At 43.3% G+C, this 19678-nt stretch overlaps 1 protein-coding gene across 3 annotated transcripts in view; it reads left to right on the top strand.

The window, feature by feature from the left end:
• Positions 1-19678, top strand: part of NOL4 (nucleolar protein 4) — an 856374-nt gene that overhangs the window by 426072 nt on the left and 410624 nt on the right. For all 3 annotated transcript variants that reach the window (XM_029591209.1, XM_029591207.1, XM_029591206.1), the window contains exon 4: positions 1420-1532. In XM_029591209.1, coding sequence (XP_029447069.1) covers positions 1420-1532 — 113 coding nt within the window. The remainder of the gene's footprint in view (positions 1-1419; positions 1533-19678) is intronic.

Here is a 19678-nt window from a genome sequence, read left to right as displayed (position 1 = left end):
ACCCTCCCCCTTCTTTTATTCCCACTGCCCCTCCACAAGCTTTCCATCTTTCCCTTCTTGCCCAGATCTAGATCCCATCTCCCCCCCTCAGTCTACCGGCATCAAACCTCAACTCACACCCCTGCCCTTTATCTCCCATTGTCAGGCTCCAAGACTCCCATATCGTAACAGAAATGGGGGTAAGCCGCACGGAGCGGCAGCTGCTGCCTTTGACAGAGGGCTTGGGGGTGGTCTGCCGGACACACTGGATGGAGCATTTGGTTTCCTTCTGCTGAATGTTATTATGTTACTATATCCCCCCTCTCAAGCCCCTGCTCTTCAATATCCCATTCAAACTCCTCCCAGTTCTCCTTTTCTACTGCCCAGCTCAGTACCCCAGCCCTCCATCTTCTTGTCTCAGCTTTCCCACCTTTCAACCCCCCGATTCTGATTCCCCCCCCCAGCTCGCTCTCTCTCTCTTAAGGTCCCGCTCCCACATCTCCTTTTCTCAAACCCCTCGTCCTCTCTTTTTTTTTTTTTATCTCACTTCTTATAAAAGGCAGAAGACTTGAATCTGGAGAAGCAGCCGTGGCAGCTGCATTTGGCTGCCACGGAACAGAAGACCGGGCAGTGTGAATAATGGGAACAGTAAGAGTAGGTGCTCACTGTTCCCACAGTAGCAGCTTCTTCTGTTGTCTGCTCAGCACTCGTGGGCTTCCTTTCTGAACCAGAAGTGCACACAGGGAGGGAGAGCGGGAGACGAGGCTGCCATGGGAAACGTGAGCAAGTTCTCTTTCTTTGTCCGGACATTGCGGTATGTGCCACCTGCTTCTGCCACCAAAAGCTAAGAGATCCAGTAAGGGAACAGGGGTGGGGGGTAAGGGGTGAGGCTGGGCAGACATGGGCCGTCTGGTTTACAAGCATCCAAAAAAAGCTAAGTAGCAGGACAAGTAGAAACCAGGTAGAACTTAAGACTGGAATTAAACAGGGTCAGAGAAACTTAACTCAGGCGGTCTAGCGGATATAAAGGCAGCTGCCTAAGGGGAAGAGAACTTTAAATGGAAATAAAGATGTGTAGATGATGAAGAATGTAGTAGGAGGAGATAAGAATTAGTCTGATTCATCCACAGCCACATTAATAAAGGGAAGAGCATGGTGCAAGTGCTGTGCATAGAAAAGTAGATAAGGATTATTCCTTATCAATGTTCCTGCTGACTTGTCTGGGGGACTATTGATACCTCTCTCTCCACCTGGTACCACCAGCCGTTTCACAGGCTGCATTAGTTCTGCGTATAACTTCTTGTCTCTTGATTTCTTTCAGTCTCTGTTTCGGAGAAGTGTGTCTGTTACTGCAGCTAGCTGGCCATTGAAAATCTCTAAAGTCAGCCTGCATTTATTGCGCACTCCTTCTTAATGGGAGCTTTTTTTTTATTATTCCAGATAATGGAAAGCCTCCCACCCTGGTGACCAGTATGATAGATTACAACATGCCAATCACAATGGCCTATATGAAACACATGAAGCTGCAACTACTCAATTCACAGCAAGATGAGGTAAAATCCCGAGTTTTTGAAGACTGTTTCAACATACCACAGTATTGCAATGCTTCGCTAATATTGCAGGGAAATTTACCAATGTTAATACGCAATTACCAGATGCTGTGGTTCAGTATTAGAGCAGAGGAGATGAAGAATCGTTCAAAGGCGAGAGTCCTGGACTTCAGGAAAACTTAAGGGGGGGGGGGGGGGTCATTCACTAAGCCGTGATATTTTTCCCACAGGGAGAAATACCGTGGGAGTCACAAAGCAACAGTAATCGCCCTGCTGCTTTATGGCTTCCATGGTATTTTACCCGGAAGTAAAATACTGCTGTGAAAAATACTGTGGTGGTAAATGGCCCCCAAAGAACAGACCGTGGCAGCGCTGGGGACTTCTATTGCTTAAAGGGGCAACCCCATCCCAAAGTCATTCAAAAGCCCCAGAGATCTCATAGACTCTCTCTGTCCCATCCCCACCCCCACCACCCCTGGAGGCAACCAGAGTAAAATTTTAAAAAGTTAAACAATTTTTTTTAAGGCTGGCCCAGGCTCTGCCCCCATCAAGCCATAAATCATGCTCCCAGTGGCTGGAGCCAATACCCTCTGGACCCTGGTGGTCCAACGAGGGCCTGGAGTGCCCCATAGGCTTTAAGTTCATCAGTGGCCATTTTTCAAAATGGTACCAGCTGGCCAGGCCTGACCTTTGCACCTATCTCGTGATAGGAGCGACCAGTGTTATTTTGAAAAATGATTGCTGAGGGCCTTTGAGCTCTGAGGGCGCTCCAGGCCTCTGCTAGACCTACCAGGGCTGGAATTGTGGGTGGGCTAGACTGGCAGTCCCGGCCTCCAGGGGAGGGCTTTATGGGGATGGGTTGGAGGTGGGCCAGCCTTAAAAATGTTTTAACTTTTTTTTTTTTGTTTACTACGGACGCATCCAGGATAGGGTAGGACATGGGGGTATATGGAAACCCCCAGAGTTTTTTTTTTAAATGACTTTGAGGTAGTGACTTGGGTCCATTGGCCCCTTTAAGCTAAGGCCCCAGTAGCATCGGGATTAGCATTGGAATCCCGGTGCTCCCAAAAGAAAATTAGCTCCAACTCTTGCATGATAATCAGCTCATTTAACTTTGTTAAAATGGGGGAGTACTTCAAGAAGTCGTTAGCTGGATGGGACAAAACCTACAAGCGATATTATAAGGGCAACAAACCTTTTTGTTAGGAAAATAAATAAAGGAAATAAGAAAAAGAAGTCGCTATGATTTTTTAAAGATGCAGCTGAAAAGGTAAGAGAAAAAAAGTTAGTGTTCATAAACTACAAGAGATCACAGAACGAGGAAGACAGGCGGCAATATCTGGAAAAGGTAAGAGAAGCTGTAAAAGTAATCAGGAATGCAAAGATTCAAATGGAAGAAAAAATTAATATTGTAAAACGTCGACACAAGACTTCAAGATAATTTGGTGATAGGAGGAAGTGCAAATGTGGCATTATGAGATTCAGGGAAGGAAGGGAGATGAAAGGGAGGAATATGTAGAGGCTGATGAGGAAAAACTGAAATTGCTCAACAAATATTTCTGTTTGGTGTTCACTGTGGAAGAGCCAGAAGCAGGACCACATAAAATGAAAACAAATATGATTGAAAGTGTGATAAATCTGAATCAAATTTCAGAAGTGTATGTTTGTGAGGAACAAACTAAAATTAAAGTGGATAACGTGATAGGGCCAGATGGGGTACATCCAAGGGTTTTAAGGGAACTTAGAGATGTTCTAGCAGTTCTGGAGTTGTGGAGGGGGCTGATATGGTTCCTGTTCATAAAAGTGGAATTAAGGAGATGGCTGGGAACTAGAGACCTCTTGGTATGACCTCTGTGAGGAAAAAAGTAATGGAATCATTCTTAAAACAGAACATAGTGCAGTTTTTGGAATCCAATAGATTGCAAGATTAGAGGCAGCATTTTTACCAGAGAAGGTCGTGTCAGACTAGTATGATCAATTTCTTTGATTAGATGACCAGAAGGTTTGATCAGGGGTGAGCGTTAGATGTAGTGTATTTGGATTTCAATAAGGCCTTTGACATGGTCCTACATAGGCAACTTATAAATACATTGAGCGCACTTAGGGGTATATTTTAACAGGTTGCGTGTGGGTGAATTCAAGAAAGCAAGGGGTAAACACATGGGATATCTGAGGCAATGATATGGATTGTAAAACTGAATTATTTGGTGTGGATGGGCAGACTAGACAGCCCATATGGCTTTTTCTGCCATCACATTTCTATTTTCTTATAAATGTGCTATATTCCCATTGAGAAGGCAACTCTCCTGAAATGTTTTCATTGAAACCGAACAAAATAAAGTGCCATATTTAAGCATTTTACAGTCCTTGAGATCAAAGGGTTTAATTTAAATGGGCAACCAAGGAAAATACAGGGTAATGCAAAATGTTTTTAAACAAAAGTGTGCTCATTGGCATGTTTGTAAGTGCCTTGCGGTGAGGGAATCGCATTCATATGAGCAGTTAGTACATCATCAGCTGATTTGCATGCTGGTGAAAGTTAATTACACAAAAAGAGTATTTACAGATTCTGTCAACTGTCATACTATAAGTTGTAAATCCAAGAAGCATGGGCATTTATGCAAATAAAGGACACCAACAGAACTTCCTTTAGAAAAAAGTACAGATTTCAGTGGAAGATAGTGGGAAACCCATGCATGACTTTTTAAATCAGTGGAACCTTTTCCATCATCCCCTGGGAATGGAAATGCTCTCAAAAAGATAATATGGTAGAAATGTAATGAAAAATGATTTCATGTAAGAAACAAAATCATTAATATTGCACCAAAAGCGTATCAGAATTATGACTAATTATATTGGCTCCACTGGTAAATAATAAAAATAGATTGCTGTTTCTAGCTGGAGTGAAGCTATATACGACATAAGATATACAGATGGCTTTATATTCACTGTACATTTTTCTCAAAGTCCTAACTTTTTTTCCAGTGTGAATTTCCTCATTTCTTTAAAAAAAAAAAAAAAATTAAGACAAAAGCCACGCAGGTTTGTTTGTATAAAAAGAAAACCAAAATTAACATTCACAGTCTCAAATCAGAGAGGCTGGTGAGCAGTAAATTGAATGGGTAACTTTAGTCAGTATATTTATTTATTTATAAATTTGATAGCCCACCGATCCGAACACTGAATATACCTGGCTAAAATGACCTGGATAAAGTTATCCAGGTAACTTCACCACTGACCTGCATAATGAATATAAAAAAACACAACAAAACAAAACAAAAAAGCAGCCCAACAGCACCCAGTCCCCCCCCCCCAACTTACCCCCCTCCTCCAATATCTTGAAAAAAATTTGCAATCCCAGAGGGGCTGATCCCACCCCTCTCCCCTAATTTCAACATGATGATTTGTGAAAGTCCCCATCCCCACCCTGGAACCCCCCTAAAGACTCCCTAATGCTGAGCAGGAGGAGACGACAGTTTCCTGAACCAGGATTGGCTCTTCAGCTGTCAGTGAGGGGGCCAATCAGCAATGGAGTGCGGTGAATACAATTATACATAAGCAGGAAGAGCTGTTAGGCCTGACAGCTGTTATGTATCAAGTGAGCAGGAGAAGGTAAAAAGGATGCTACTCCTCTTGCTTTACATTGGGGAGACTTATAGGGGTTCTGAAGATGGAATGGGAATGGGGGATGGGGATTTTAACAAATATTATGTTGAAGATAGGGGAGGGGGTGGGAACCGCCCTACATGAGCTACTAATTTGTTTAAGAAACTGGGGGGGAGGGTGGGGTGAATGGCCTCGCTTCTACTACTAGTTTTTGGGAGGGGGGTGGGTAAACATTATCCATCTAACTTTAGAGATGTAATTTTTCTGACCAGAGTTAGCCAGATAACGTTACCTGGCCAGAGCTGAATATCAGACCTAACTGAGTAAATTTAAACCATGCTCCCAAGCCCCCCCTCCCCCCCATCTTACCTCTTTTAATCCAGCTAGGTTTTAGCCTGGTAATGTCTGACCCTGCTGAAACTTAGCCGTTTATTGGGGTGGGTATTTCAGACTTGGGGATTGTCCAGCTAAGTGCCAAACTTAACCGGACAAACACTTTTGAATATCAACCCCAGAGTACTTACAGACATCAATATTCAAAAGCCATTTAGATGGACGACTCACAAGTTATCCGACTAAATTATAAGCAGATAAGGCTATAATTTAGCATTAACACAAAGCATGAAACATTTATCAGCTAATCCCATGTACTGAGAGTGCTGTATGCATATGTATTACTGCTGCTTCCCCAATAGTAACACTAATGTGCATGTAAATGACATAAATTAAAAAAAAACGTAAACAGCCTCATTAGGTATTAATGGTGGATGAGCATTCAAGATTAACATGGGCCAGTTAAGGCAGGAAGGTAAATTACATTTCAAGAGGCATAGCTAACTTTCCTGCTGGTGACCGATAACTTGTGCTACCACCCCCTCCCCCCACAACTCAAATTAGGGATTCTTGGTCCAGCACCACCATCCCTGATAACGCAAACAACCTCCAGGCCTTACGCATCCCTGCAACATCCAACAGCCTTCAGGCCCACTCCTAGTACTCCAGTGTACCTCTCTACCTACCTGAACCCCTTTTATTCCTTACATTAAACATCAAGTAAACTTCCAGACCTACCTATATCCCTCCAGCCCCAAACTTCAAATGTTTTTCTGGGCTCTACCCCCACCCCCATGCAACACATGCTTTTAACATGCAGGTCAGAGTGTCAGTGGCGCTGTTTTGAATTTGGCACCACTGTCCATGGAAGGGAAACCACAGGCAGCAAAGTTAAGGGCACCCCTAAAGTGTGCTTTCCTGCCATAGATGGTCCACATTCATTTTTATACATTTTAACATTTAGTTTAATATCTAATGAGGCCATTTACATGTGTTTATTTTACATTGAAGACAATGGCATACATCATCATTTATTTATTTCACACTTTTCCATCAAAGCATGTTACAGCAGATCCAAATATACATTGAGTAAGTGTAATATCATCACATAACAGAGAGAGTATTGGTTAAGACACATAGATATTAAAGTACAATGAAATAATGTTATATGGGGGTACTTTATTCTCTTACCACTAATTCTTCCATCTTTGGAGAAAAGATTTTGACATTTTTGGACCATCCCTAAAGAGTTTTCCCCTCCTTGGGTTCTGGGATTGGTCAAGCTCCCCCTATATAACCTGGGTTGAGTAAGTGCAATGTGTGGTTGGTTGTAGTTTTGGTTTCGGAGCAGAAACTGTTTTTTTGTTGTTTTTTTAATATATTTAATTTTCATAATTCATGACATATACATATCATTTACTAATATGAATGACTAAATAGTAATAGTTTCTTCAAACAAATTCAAAAAAATACCGAAACATTTATATATCCATTTAGGCATTCTAAATACTATGAAATAGAGGGAATCAAAATTATTAATTTGAGCATATATCAAGAAAGTAATTATTACTTACATAAACTGGAATTTTATACCCCATTATTCAACATTATGCGAATACCTTTATTCAGAAGCCATCTCCCCCAACAGATTCTTAGCCTCCAGGAATCTTTTTAAATCCAAAGGTTCATAATATATATAGTTCCAACAGATTCTTAGCCTCCAGGAAAGAAAGTGTTTTTCTTGGTGGATCCCAGTAGGCCCCACAGCTTGCACAAGTGGAAAAATAAGGCCAGTAACCTTGCTAGAGCCCTCATGGACCTGGATGATACTGCCTTGGGTGAGTGGAGAAAAGAAGAATGAGTTTTGTCTTTTGAGAGAGTTGTTTTCTTGTTTTTGACCTGCTCCTAGGTCAGAAGTGTCCTATTTTGCCCTGCATCTAGTCAAGATAGTTGCCAAAATGTAAGGGCCGTTTTTGGAGAAGTTTTTCTTTATTCTTGGATGGAAGGAAATATTTTTACCACCACCTTCCTATCCCCTTTTTAGAGGAGAGTTTCCTTACTTTCCTGTCACCAGGAAGGGATGCGGACTCAGAGTCAGGGAGAGAAAAAGAGACTAAGGCACTTAGAGTGCCATTGCCATCCGCCGCCGAGCCCCGTTCCGGCTGAGGGTTTCCCTAGCGCACGCGCACCCTTCCCCAAGACTTAAAGGGGCCGCGACGTGCTAGGGCTGCCAGGCCTCCTTTGATGATGTCACTCCCTCATGATTATTTAAGGCAAGCTCTGGCAACCAGAGCTTGCCTTTGCAACTGGTTTCCTCCATAGGTTGTCTGGGCTTCCTGCTATTGTCTCAGTCTCTTGAAACTCCTCGTTCGACCGCTATCTGACCTCGGCCTGCCTGTGACCTCGTCTGACTTCCGGAACCCAACTTCTGCCTGATTGACCACGCTTGTTCCCCTGCCTGTCCCAGCGTCCTTCTGTTCCAGTCCTGTTCCAGCGTCCTTTTGTCTCAGCGCCTGTCTGTTCCTGCATACCCCCAGGTAGTACCTCTTGGACTGACTCTTGGTACTGATCTTGGCTTGCTTCTTGACCTGTCTCTCTGCCTGCTGCCTGCCTGGGACCTCAGCCTGTTCCCCAACTCGCCTGCCTACCGCCTGCCTTCTGGTCTCGGCCTGCCTGTGACCTCGTCTGACCTCCGGAACCTGACCTTTGCTTCGTTGACCATTCCTCGGACTGACTCCTGGACTTTGACCTCTGCCTGCCTGACCACGACCGTAGATTCTGGCTTGGTTTCTAGCCTTATCACCTACGCTTTACTGGTCTTCCTTGTTGCATCCAACCTCCAATCTCGGACCTGACTGCGCACCTCCTCTGTCTGTGGGCACACCGGACTTTCACTCTCCCAGGAGACCCTACGGGCTCCTCCCGGGGGGACCTCGGGTTTCCAGTGGTGAAGCTCTCCCCAAGCCTCTGTCTCCTCCAGTGCTCCGCCCCCTGGGGGCAGTTGCTGTCTGTTCCCAATCAGGAGGTGTCTCTCCACTACCCCAGGACAAGGGTCCACCTCTGAGTGCAACATTTCTAGGGCCCCAGAGGCTTGTCCTCTTCCCCACCAATGGAACCTTGACACCCCAGTGGTAACAGTGGTGGTAAATGGAGAGAAGAGTCAGAGGTCTTGGAAGAGAGACTGGCACTGGGGACTCTGTATGGCTCCTACATTCTGGACATAAACCAAAGAAGAGGTTAAAAAAATGAAAATATAGAGTAATCAAATGAAATAAAATAAATATGTTTGTTTTTGTTTGTTATATTTTATTATATGTGCTAAGTTGTTTTATGTTCTCATTAATTTTTTAACAATTATGTATGTTCTATTGTACCCTGTGCTGAATGTAGGAAGGGCGGATAACAAATGTTTTACAATAAATAAATAAATAATATAAAAGGCACATAAATAATAAGGGATGGGAAACATAGATACTTTAAGATGCAGATTTTCTAGTACCAACACAGGTGGTTCAAGTTCCAAGATACTTAATTAAGGGCTAGCATCTTGTTTTATGAGCTACAAAGACTGTTTATAAATGTTTTAAATAAGTAAAGGTGCTAAATAAATAAGGGGGGGCGGGGAGGGTAGTTGTCACAAATCTTAGGTTGGAAAAGCAGCTTTCAGCCATGTGTTTTTGTAGTCTCCTGAAGGCTTAGCAGGCTAGTTGCTAGTTTGATGTTGAGTGTCAGAGAGTTCCACAGAAGGCCATCTCTCTAGTGTGAGTCATTGGACTCTTAGTGACGGCATTATTAGGTGTGCGTGTGGCAGTGACTGCAGAGGGTGAGAAGGCACATAAGGGTTCATCTATTGGCTCAGGTGTAGGGAGGCATGGCCAGTTAGGGCTTGAAGGCTAGGACCAGCGCTTTAAACTTGGTGTGGTGAACTTTCAGTGGTCTGGTTATTTATTTATTTATTTACTTACTTATTTTATATACCGTCATTCGGTGTAGCCATCACAACGGTTTACAACAGTAATAAAATTACAATAACGGAACTAAATCACATTAATACAAAATAAAATACTAAAAGATAACAATTGTTAAGATAAAGTAAAATGACTAAGATCAATACAATAAGATTATATTTAAGAGCATAATAGCAAGGAAGAACAATAGTTGGTAAAATGAATGGTTGGTAAAAGGGTGGGGGGTGGGAGGGAGTGAAGGGGATGGGAGCTTGCCTACGTAATGAGCCACGGATGTCGCGAAGCTCGGATTCTTTGTTGTTATACATAGGGTTTGTTTAAACACTACACTGTTATATGTTTTGATATATTCTTCAGCTGATGTATGTGTGAAAATATCATAATAAAAATGATATAAAAAAATGAGTAGTTGATAAAATAAAATAACTAAGATCAATACAATAAGTATAAAATACAATAAGATTATATTTAAGAGCATAATAGCAAGAAAGAACAATAGTTAGTAAAATGAATATGATTTCAAGAAATAAAATTAAATGAAATGGTTCTTAAGGGCCTTATAAAAGCAAAATTTAAGACATAAAAGTAACAGGATGGGGCGTGTGAGTGTCTCATTGGGAATCATTAAAAGCCTTCATAAAAAGTCAGGTTTTGACTTCTTTTTTGAATATTTTTAAATTCGGCTGTAGGAGTGTTTCGGTGGGGAGCGAGTTCCATATGTTTGCGCATTCTTTCACTTCAGAGAGTTGTGCCGAATGAACTGAAGGAATTGATAATAAGCCTTTATTAGCGGAGCGTAGGTTTCTTTGAGGTATTGTGAGATGCATTAGTTGAGGAAGGAGTTCACACAGGCTTGGATGATTGTAGCAAAGGCTGGGCTGTCAAAGAAGGGGTGCCTTATGAAGTTGATGTAGTTGAAAAAGGGCAGCCTGAGCTTCAGAGATGAGCTTGGTATCTAGGATGAATCACAGAATACGTACTTGATCACTGTCCCTTTAGGAGTCACCTGAGACTTTAGGAAGTTTGGGTCTCTTTTACACACCCATAACACTTCTTTATTTTGTGTGTTGAGCTTTATTTTATTGTGGTGTGGCTGGGTAGAGCATTCTTTTAAATTTTCTATCCTTATGTCTGAATTGAGGTCAAGAGAGATCTAGAGTTGAATGTCATTGGCATATGAGTAGTATGTGATCTTATGATTTCAGATGACTTTGGCTGGGGGGATAGTGTAGGTGATAAAATGGAGCCCAATGGTACTCAACAAGGGACAGAGTGTGGGTTTGAATACACTGACCTCACCTTGATAGTTTCAATGCTGTTATGTAGGAAGAATTTAAACCACTCCGCTACTAGGCCATCTATACTCTGGCTGTGTAGGTGGGAGATTAGAATATCGTGGTCCTTGTTGTCTAACACTGCAGAGAGGTTGACAAGTATTAGGAGAGCTGCCCGGCTGCGGTCCATGCACAGGCACAATTTATCTGCCATTACTTACTAGTATTGTCTCCGTGCTAAAATGGGGCCTGCAACCTGATTGGAATGGGTAAAGGCCATTCACAATTGAAAGCTAATTGAATAGCTATTTTAAAAAAGGTTTTTCAATGAGCTGACCCAGGAATGGAATATTGAGACTAGGCAGTAGTTGCTCAGATCTTGTGGGTCCAGGTTGGATTTTTCTTTAGAATTGGTCTGACTATTGCTTTCTTTAAGGAATTTGGTAGATGTCCCTCTGCCAGCAAGTTATTCACAATGGGCTGGAGGCATTGTTACGTGTGCCAGCCACGGCAGACCCACAGCCTGGCCCACTCACCTCTCGCAGTCTAATCCAGTACTTGGTTCCTCATCCCTTGCGGCGGTGGGCTGCCGGTTCCATCCTAGGGCCACCCCCGGTGCCCCTGGCTCAGTTGCTGATCCCTGTGCTCCGCGTTGGGCCTCTCCGCATGGCCCATGGAGAGATGCCGCCATCCAGCGCCACATCCCTCCCTAGGCACACGCACGTGCATCCTCCTGCCTTATGAAGGGTCCACGGTGGGAACTTGGCTGCGGCCCTGGATGATGACATCAGCGGAGCTCCAGTTCTAAAGGCCGGGCTTGGCTCCTAAGGATCGCCTTTGCAACAGGTCTCCAGGCTGGTCGTGTACTTGTTGCTTCCTGGTGATCCCGCTACGTTCCTGGTTCCTGATCCTCGTTGTCTCCTGTTCCGGTTCTCCTTGTTCCTGATCCCTAGCTACCTTTGGACTGCCTTCTCGGACATGATCTCTGCTTTGCCTGACCATGCCGTCGACTCTCTCCAGCCCGGACCTCTGCTTTGCCTGACCACATCATTGACTCTCTCCAGCCCGGACCTCTGCTTTGCCTGACCACATCATTGACTCTCTCCAGCCCGGACCTCTGCTTTGCTGACCATATGACTCTCCAGCCCGGACCTCTGCTTTGCCTGACCACATCATTGACTCTCTCCAGCCCGGACCTCTGCTTTGCCTGACCACATCGTTGACTTTCTCCAAGCCCAGACCTCTGCATTGCCTAACTATGCTATTGTCTCTCTCCAAGCCTGGACCTCTGGCCGGCGCCATCCAGGAGCACTGGATGGCGCCGGCCATCCAGTGCTCCTACCATGTGACAGGGGCCGGCCAATGGCACGGACACCCTGGCACATGGTAAGGGCAAAGGGCCATCGGCGCCATCTTTATGAGTGGCAGCCGACGGCCCGAGAATGGGAGATCGCTCCCGGGACCACCACTGGACCACCAGGTAATTTTAAAATGTTTTGGGGGGGATCGGGAGGGTGGGGAAAGCTAAGGGGTCATTTTTAAAGGGTCGGGCCTCACTAAAAAAAAATTAACGATGTGAATCGGAACCGGTTCCGATTCACATTTCCACCGATCAGATTTTTTTCTCCCTCCAGCCAAACCCGATCGTTAAGACGATCGGGCACACGATTCACATCCCTAATGTTTACCTGTGGGCTTTACACCAGTTCTCCAAGGAAATATGCACCTGTCATTTCCCTTTGAAAATTCAAGAAGGAAAAAGTATCTGCAGAGATTTGCTCTTGCTTTTTCAGCGAAAATAATGCATGCACTTTTGAAAATGCAAAACCATGCATGTTGTTGCCTCCCCTAACCTAACCCCGCCCTGGGAATGCCTCCTCGAAAATGAGGGTAAAAATATGTACATTGCAGGTAATGGATTTTGAAAATTGCCTCCCTGGGGCAGATTCAAGTTTTGTAGGTTGCCCGGTACCTATTATTCACTTGAAAAAGATTTAGTGGTCAGTCTGATTGGCCAGTTCAGCTTTTCCCAGTTGCTGAACACCTGCTGTGTGGATCCACATTTGCCATGTGAAAGATTAGAATCAAGCCCCAAGTACATTCACTGTAGAAAACAGATTATATTTAATAATTATTCTTCCCAAGACATAAGTCTCTTTCTTTCTCCAGAAGCATTTTAAAGTAATTCAGCCTTGGAGATACATAGAAAGTGAAGTTCAGAAATCAAAATTGAGCCAACGTATCCCTGTATCCAAAAACTTACTTGATTTGACTCAATAGCCAAATGATTTTTACGCTCTGATGAAGCCAGAATAAAATGTTATATATTTGACTGCATGAAATCACAAGGGCTGTTTCAGCTGATTAGTTTTTGTAATGTTTTACAATCAGGTACATTATTTGTGACCAGGGATTTTTTTCTGCCAATATGTGACAGTAAGAAGCTTTTTTCATCTTTTGAGAAATGACAGGAGGAGAAGGGCTGGATTAAGGAGCATAGTAACTTACAATATCTCTGCTCAATTCTGTCTGCTCCAGTCTCTGTTTCCCATCCTGATCTCTGCTGACAGCTGCCTAGGAGGGGAGGGGCCGGATGGGTAACAGGACGAGGAGGGCTGCAAGGCACTGGCCAGTAGAGCTGGGGCATCAGCCCTGTACACTATGACCAGGAATAATACAGAACAGCACAGAACCTGGTAACTATCCATACTATAACTCATTTTGTACCCTGTAATTTTAATTACTTTTATTAGCACTGTTATGCTAACCAGTTTAGCTTAGTGGTTGGAGCAGCAGGCTGAGAACCAGGGAAGCCAGGTTTCATATTTCACCGACACTCCATATCACCATGGGCAAGTCACTTCTCTCTCCTTAGCCTCAGGTATAAGGTCATTTACTAAAGCTGTGGTATTTTCTCTGGTTGCAGGGAAATATGGCAGGATTTATTTAGTTGCAGTACCGGAGTACGAGAGCTTAGTCAACCCTGCAGTATTTCCCCGGCAGTAACATACCCATGGGGAAAAATGCCATAGGTTAGTAGCCCCCTAAAAACGCCACACGATAGCGGCCCTACAGTTCCCGACTGCCATATTGTTACAGGGCCCGAGCAGCCTAAAGTATCTCCCTAAAAACCTGACTAAACCCCTAGGAATCTCATGTGAGACACCCCATTCCACTGCCCTACTCCCTCGCCACCACCCTTTGAAGCAGCCCTAGTTGAGGAAACAAAAAAACATACGGGCCGATACAGTACAGTGTGCTCCGTTTTGGACGTGCTAGCTTTACCCCTTATTCAGTAAGGGGTAATAGCGCATCCAAAACACGCATTCAAACCCCCCCCCCCCGAACCTAATAGCGCCCACAACATGCAAATACATGTTGATAGCCCTAATAGGTATTTCCGCTCGATACAGTAAGTAAAATGTGCAGCCAAGCCGCACATTCTACTTTAAGAAATTAGCTCCTACCCAAAGGTAGGCGTTAATTTCTGCCGGCGCCAGGGAAGTGCACAGAAAAGCAGTTTTTACTGCTTTTCTGTGCATCCTCCGACTTAATATCATGGCGATATTAAGTCGGAGGCCCCAAAAGTTACAAAAAGTAAAAAACTAAAAAAAAAAAAAAATCTAAAATGGGCCCGCGGCTCGCGGGCTGAAAACCGGATGCTCAATTTTGCCGGCATCCGGTTTCTGAACCCGTGGCTGTCAGCGGGCTCGAGAACCGACGCCGGCAAAATTGAGCATCAGCCGTCAAACTCGCCGATAGCCGCCGCTCCCTAGCGCCGCTCCCTAGCACCTCTTTTTACCGCCGGCCCTAATAAAAATAAATTATAATACTGAATCGCGTGCACAGGAGAGTGGCCTGTGCGCCATATAACATAACATAACATAGACATGTCTATGTTACATGTCTAGTAACATAGACCATATCATGTCTATGTTACTTCAATTTCCCTGTAAAGCCTGTTGCTAAATTATTGTTTATTGTAAACCGAGGTGATGTTTTTAACATGCCGCGATATATAAAAAAATCACTAAATAAATAAATAGAAAAAAAAAAGCACTGCTTGTGGCCTTCTCACTGGATCTTGTGTGCACAGGCTCTGGAGCAAGTTTGCATGCAGAGGTAACTTTCCTTCTGAACTTGCTACAGGGTGACCGGAGTTCGGCTTTTAACTCGACCAGTCAATAATAGCCTTTACCTACTCACCCCACCCTCTTGTGCTTTTGGAATTACAAACTCAGTGATTTGCTTTATAATTGATTAATTAGAAGTTACAATACGTTTTAAAAATGTTGCTTCTCTTTAATGATTTTGTGTTTGATTTGAGGTGGGTTTTTTTAATGGTCTTTTTACCCAAATATACCATCATAATTCACACTTCCTCCTCCAGGGAATTATTAGGACCATGTCGTGTATCAGTTTGTGAAATCTACCATGAAAACCAGTTAACAAATATGAAAGGAGCTAGTCTCTTACAGAAGGCCCAAGATCTGTCTGGCTGCCTAAACAGTCTGAAAGGTATTTAAACCTTAAATTGGTCAACTCGCTTGGCCAATTCTGTGCACAATCGCTCTTTATTCATCTTGTGCAGCAGGATTGTTAATGTTAAATATGGCCATTAGAAATATAGAGTAAAACAGAATATACCGTACATCTTACTTAAAAGAGTAATATTATAGAAAAACTGAATCATAACTAGAACAAAGAGCCCCTTGGTCAAATATCTAGCATCCAAAGAAGAGACAAGGAGTCGATTATATAAATGAAACAACCTATATACAATTGTTTGTAAGATGAAATTTTTTTTATGGAGTTTCAGCAAGCTGGTACAACATCTGGCTATGAAAAAACCCCAATGCTGGTCTTCTCAATCATTAACCCCAATAGTCCGAATTTTTTTTTTTTTAATTATTTTGCTGCATCTATTGTCATTTGTTATTGCAATGGTGTACTATATCTAAACCAATAAACATGTCACCAAAGAAGTGTAGTTAATTTAACCAAAATGACCCCAAATGTTAATACAGTCCTAAAAAATCAATGTCCATCCCGACACCAGCTAGTATTTCATTGCCATATTGCATCAGGGGAATTTTTACGACATAGACTTATCGTAAACCAGTGCTCAGCATCAAGTCCAGTTCCTCATGTCTTGCTCAGCCATGGCGTTCTGGACACACGTCATTCAAACGGACCTTTAAAAAGTGTTCGCTGTGATGATGATAGCAGATGCTGACAGCAGCCTGTACAGCTATAAGGAATACATTAAGAGAAGAAAGTTTGTAAAACCCGAGCAGCACAAAATTGATTTTATGCCCTGACACAGCTATATTGCGAGACGTTGGCAAGTTTGGAGTTTTTTAAGAAGTGCTTACAGCAGAGGCAATTTCCCATCGAGAGATTTGAACACATTATCAAGATTTTCTAGAATTGCTTTAAAGTAGAGTTAACTTACCAATGAGAGATTGGTAAGTGTACTCTTTTCACACCTTTTTTTTTTTTCAATCACCGGGCACACTGCTGTGCTTTTTTAAAGAAAATTAAAGAAAATCAGTAAAATAAAATATTTAAGGAAGAAAAAGAAGAAGAGAAGACAGTTCATTATATAAATAAAAAGAGAGAGGCTTTTCAGACCCGTGACTGTACCAACTGGTTCAGGATTCTGTCTTGTATTACGTTTCCTTCCAGTACTGAGGTCTTTTCCGCTCCCTTAAAAGTATTTTTGATAATGAATTATAGAAAATATAAAGAAATGTTTTATTGAAAATAATTGGAAAATGCGGCTGAATAATATATAGTTCTATACACTAGTCATTTTGTTGTTTTGTTGTATTAAGTCCAAATTCAATAGGGTTTCCCTGCGTGGTGTCTACTAACCAGCTAACCAGCACAGCTGCATAGCCGCTAAATATGGACCTCTGATTTTTTAGGACTGTATTAACATTTGGGGTCATTTTGGTTAAATTAACTACATTTCTTTGGTGATGTTTATTGGTTTAGATTTAGTACACCACTGCAATAACGAAAGACAGTAGCTGCAGCAAAATAATTGAAAAAATGAGGACTGTTGAGGTTAATGATTGAGAAGACTGACGTTGTACCGGCTTGCTGAAACCCCATAAGAAAATTCATCATACAAACAATTGCAACAGAGGTGGTTTCATTTATATATTAGAGTCCTTGTCTCTTTTTTGGATCATAGAAAAAATGAAAACACATATTATATGGCTGACACTGAATGAGTTCATTACTGACCAATTGGCTTTATTTTTTAGAAAAAGAGGAGACATATAATTCAGCAGCATCAGTAGCAGCCATGATAGACTTTATCATGGTATTATTGAGGAGATAAGTACAGCACTTTCACCATTTTTCAGTTGCCAGTATCTTGATAGGGAACATTTTATAAATAAATGTGCTTTTCTGGGCTGGCCCCATGGTTCAGCCTGACGGACGGTGTGCTGCTGTGCAGGGAAGTCCAATTCAAGTTTCCCAGCCAGCAGAGCCAAATGGGGGCTGGAAGCTCATTCCTGGGGAGGGAAGGAAACCAGCTGCTGCCGGGGGCAGCCTCTGAAGGAGCAGCAAGAGGGCAAGCCTTGGAGGAAAGTTCCCTCCAATCCTCCTGGGTGGTATGCACACATGATGCCCAGACATGAGGGGGGTATTAAAATTGAGAGAGAAATGGTAGATTTTAAATCTATATTTAAGTCACCACGGAGATGCAGGAAAATTAAGTCAGTCCCAGAGCTTCCAAATTTTAAATATGCAAATATTTTTATTCATCAAATCGGCAACTCCATTGCTCAAAAGGTACAGAATTTATTCAACACAGGGTCCCCCAACACGGACCCGTGTTTCGCCAAACGCGGCTGCGTCGGGGGGGAACAGTATATTCTTTGTGGCATTCAAACTAAAATTAAAGGAAAAAACTATTAATACTTAAGGTTAGGGACTGATTACAGCAGTAGATCCTATATTGTCAAAGCAATAAGGGGAAGATTTTCAAAAAACGCGAATAGGCGTACTTTTGCTGGCGCATCAGGCGCAAGCAAAAGTACGCTGGATTTTAGTAGATACGCGCGGAGCCGCGCGTATCCACTAAAATCCTGGATCGGCGCGCGCAAGGCTATGAATTTTGTATAGCCGGCGCGCGCCGAGCCGCGCTGCCTACCCCTGTTCCCTCCAAGGCCGCTCCGAAATCGGAGCGGCCTTGGAGGGAATCCTCTAACGCCCTCCCCTCATCTTCCCCTCCCTTCCTCTATCTAACCCACCCGCCCAGCCCTGTCTTCACCCCCCCCTTACCTTTCTCCAGGGATTTATGCCTCCCGGAGGGAGAAGTAAATCCCCACGCGCCAGCGGGCCTCTTGCGCGCCGGGCCGTGACCTGGGGGCGGGTACGGAGGGCGCGGCCACGCCCCCGGACCGCCCCGGGCCATAGCCACGCCCCCGTACCCGCCCCCCAAAACGCTGCCGACACGCCCCCGAAACGCCGCGACGACCGGGCCCGCACCCCGACACGCCCCCCTCGGAGAACCCCGGGACTTACGCGAGTCCCGGGGCTCTGCGCGCGCCGGTAGGCCTATGTAAAATAGGCTCACCGGCTCGCAGGGCCCTGCTCGCCTAAATCCGCCCGGTTTTGGGCAGATTTAGGTGAGCAGGGCTCTGAAAATCCGCCCCTAAGTATAATATACCGTATAGGTAAAAGCTTTTATATTTTAAACCCACAGAGAGAAAAACAGCACTTATGCAAAACATCAGTAAAATAAAGCGAAAACGAAAAGATTTTTTAACAAAAATTAAAACGGAATTCGCAAAATTATAAAGCACCAATTGGACACAAAAATCAAAACTTCAATATTATGAGCAACTAACCTAAGAATAGCAGCAAATTACAGAACAAATCATAGATGTATTTAAATTGTGCGGGTCTCAAACAAACTTCCTTCAATACAATTAAAATAAAATAAATTAATCAAGATAAATCAGCTTTCAATGTGAACCTTATAACATTTCTAGAGTCTAAATACTTGTAAGAGGTTCTGATCGCATGTTGAAACAAAATAAATAAAGAGCGGGGTACCTTTAAATTTCAGCGTCTTAAATGGCAGTTTCGGCAAGGAGAGCCAAGAACGCCGGCATTACCCAATATTTAAAGTGTCAAAATTGGCGCCAAAATCCCACCAATCCGAAAAGGTTACCATGGTAACTCACAGCCAATCAGAATTAAGCACGCCCAGGGGAACAGCAGCGATCTTTCAAAGAAAGTATTGCCACTCGATTTCATTGTTAAGTCCCTCAGGCGTGAGACTATGTAATTTAAAAATCCATTTTTGTTCCCTACGTGCTAGTATATCAGAAAAACAACCTCCCCGTGATGGTGGCAAAACTACATCGATAACATAGAATTTTATATCGGATTCAGTGTGTCCCATAGAGGTCCAGTGTGTAACTAAGGGAGCTGTTTCCCTGCTATTTTTGATATTCGAACGATGTTCGATAATACGAGTTCGAATTGGGCGAGACGTCTTGCCCACATATAATTTTGCACACGGACATACAATTATATAGATCACACCTTTAGTTTGACATGTTGAGGTAAAATTCAATTTGTATTGAACATGTGACCCAGGATGTTCAAAGATAATTAAATTGGACGTCAAGGAACACACTGAGCAGTGTCCGCATGGACCATGACCTAAAAATTGTGTTACTTCAGTTACAGTAGAATGTAACGCGTTTGGCGTTTCACGGGTCCGTGTCGGGGGACCCTGTGTTGAATAAATTCTGTCCGCGTTTGGCGAAACACGGGTCCGTGTCGGGGGACCCTGTGTTGAATAAATTCTGTACCTTTTGAGCAATGGAGTTGCCAATTTGATGAATAAAAATATTTGCATATTTAAAATTTGGAAGCTCTGGGACTGACTTAATTTTCCTGCATCTCCGTGGTGACTTAAATATTGATTGTGGAG

Source organism: Rhinatrema bivittatum, chromosome 2 (assembly GCF_901001135.1).
Source record: "Rhinatrema bivittatum chromosome 2, aRhiBiv1.1, whole genome shotgun sequence".
NCBI lineage: Eukaryota > Metazoa > Chordata > Amphibia > Gymnophiona > Rhinatrematidae > Rhinatrema > Rhinatrema bivittatum.
This window is presented reverse-complemented; position numbering and strand designations above follow the sequence as displayed.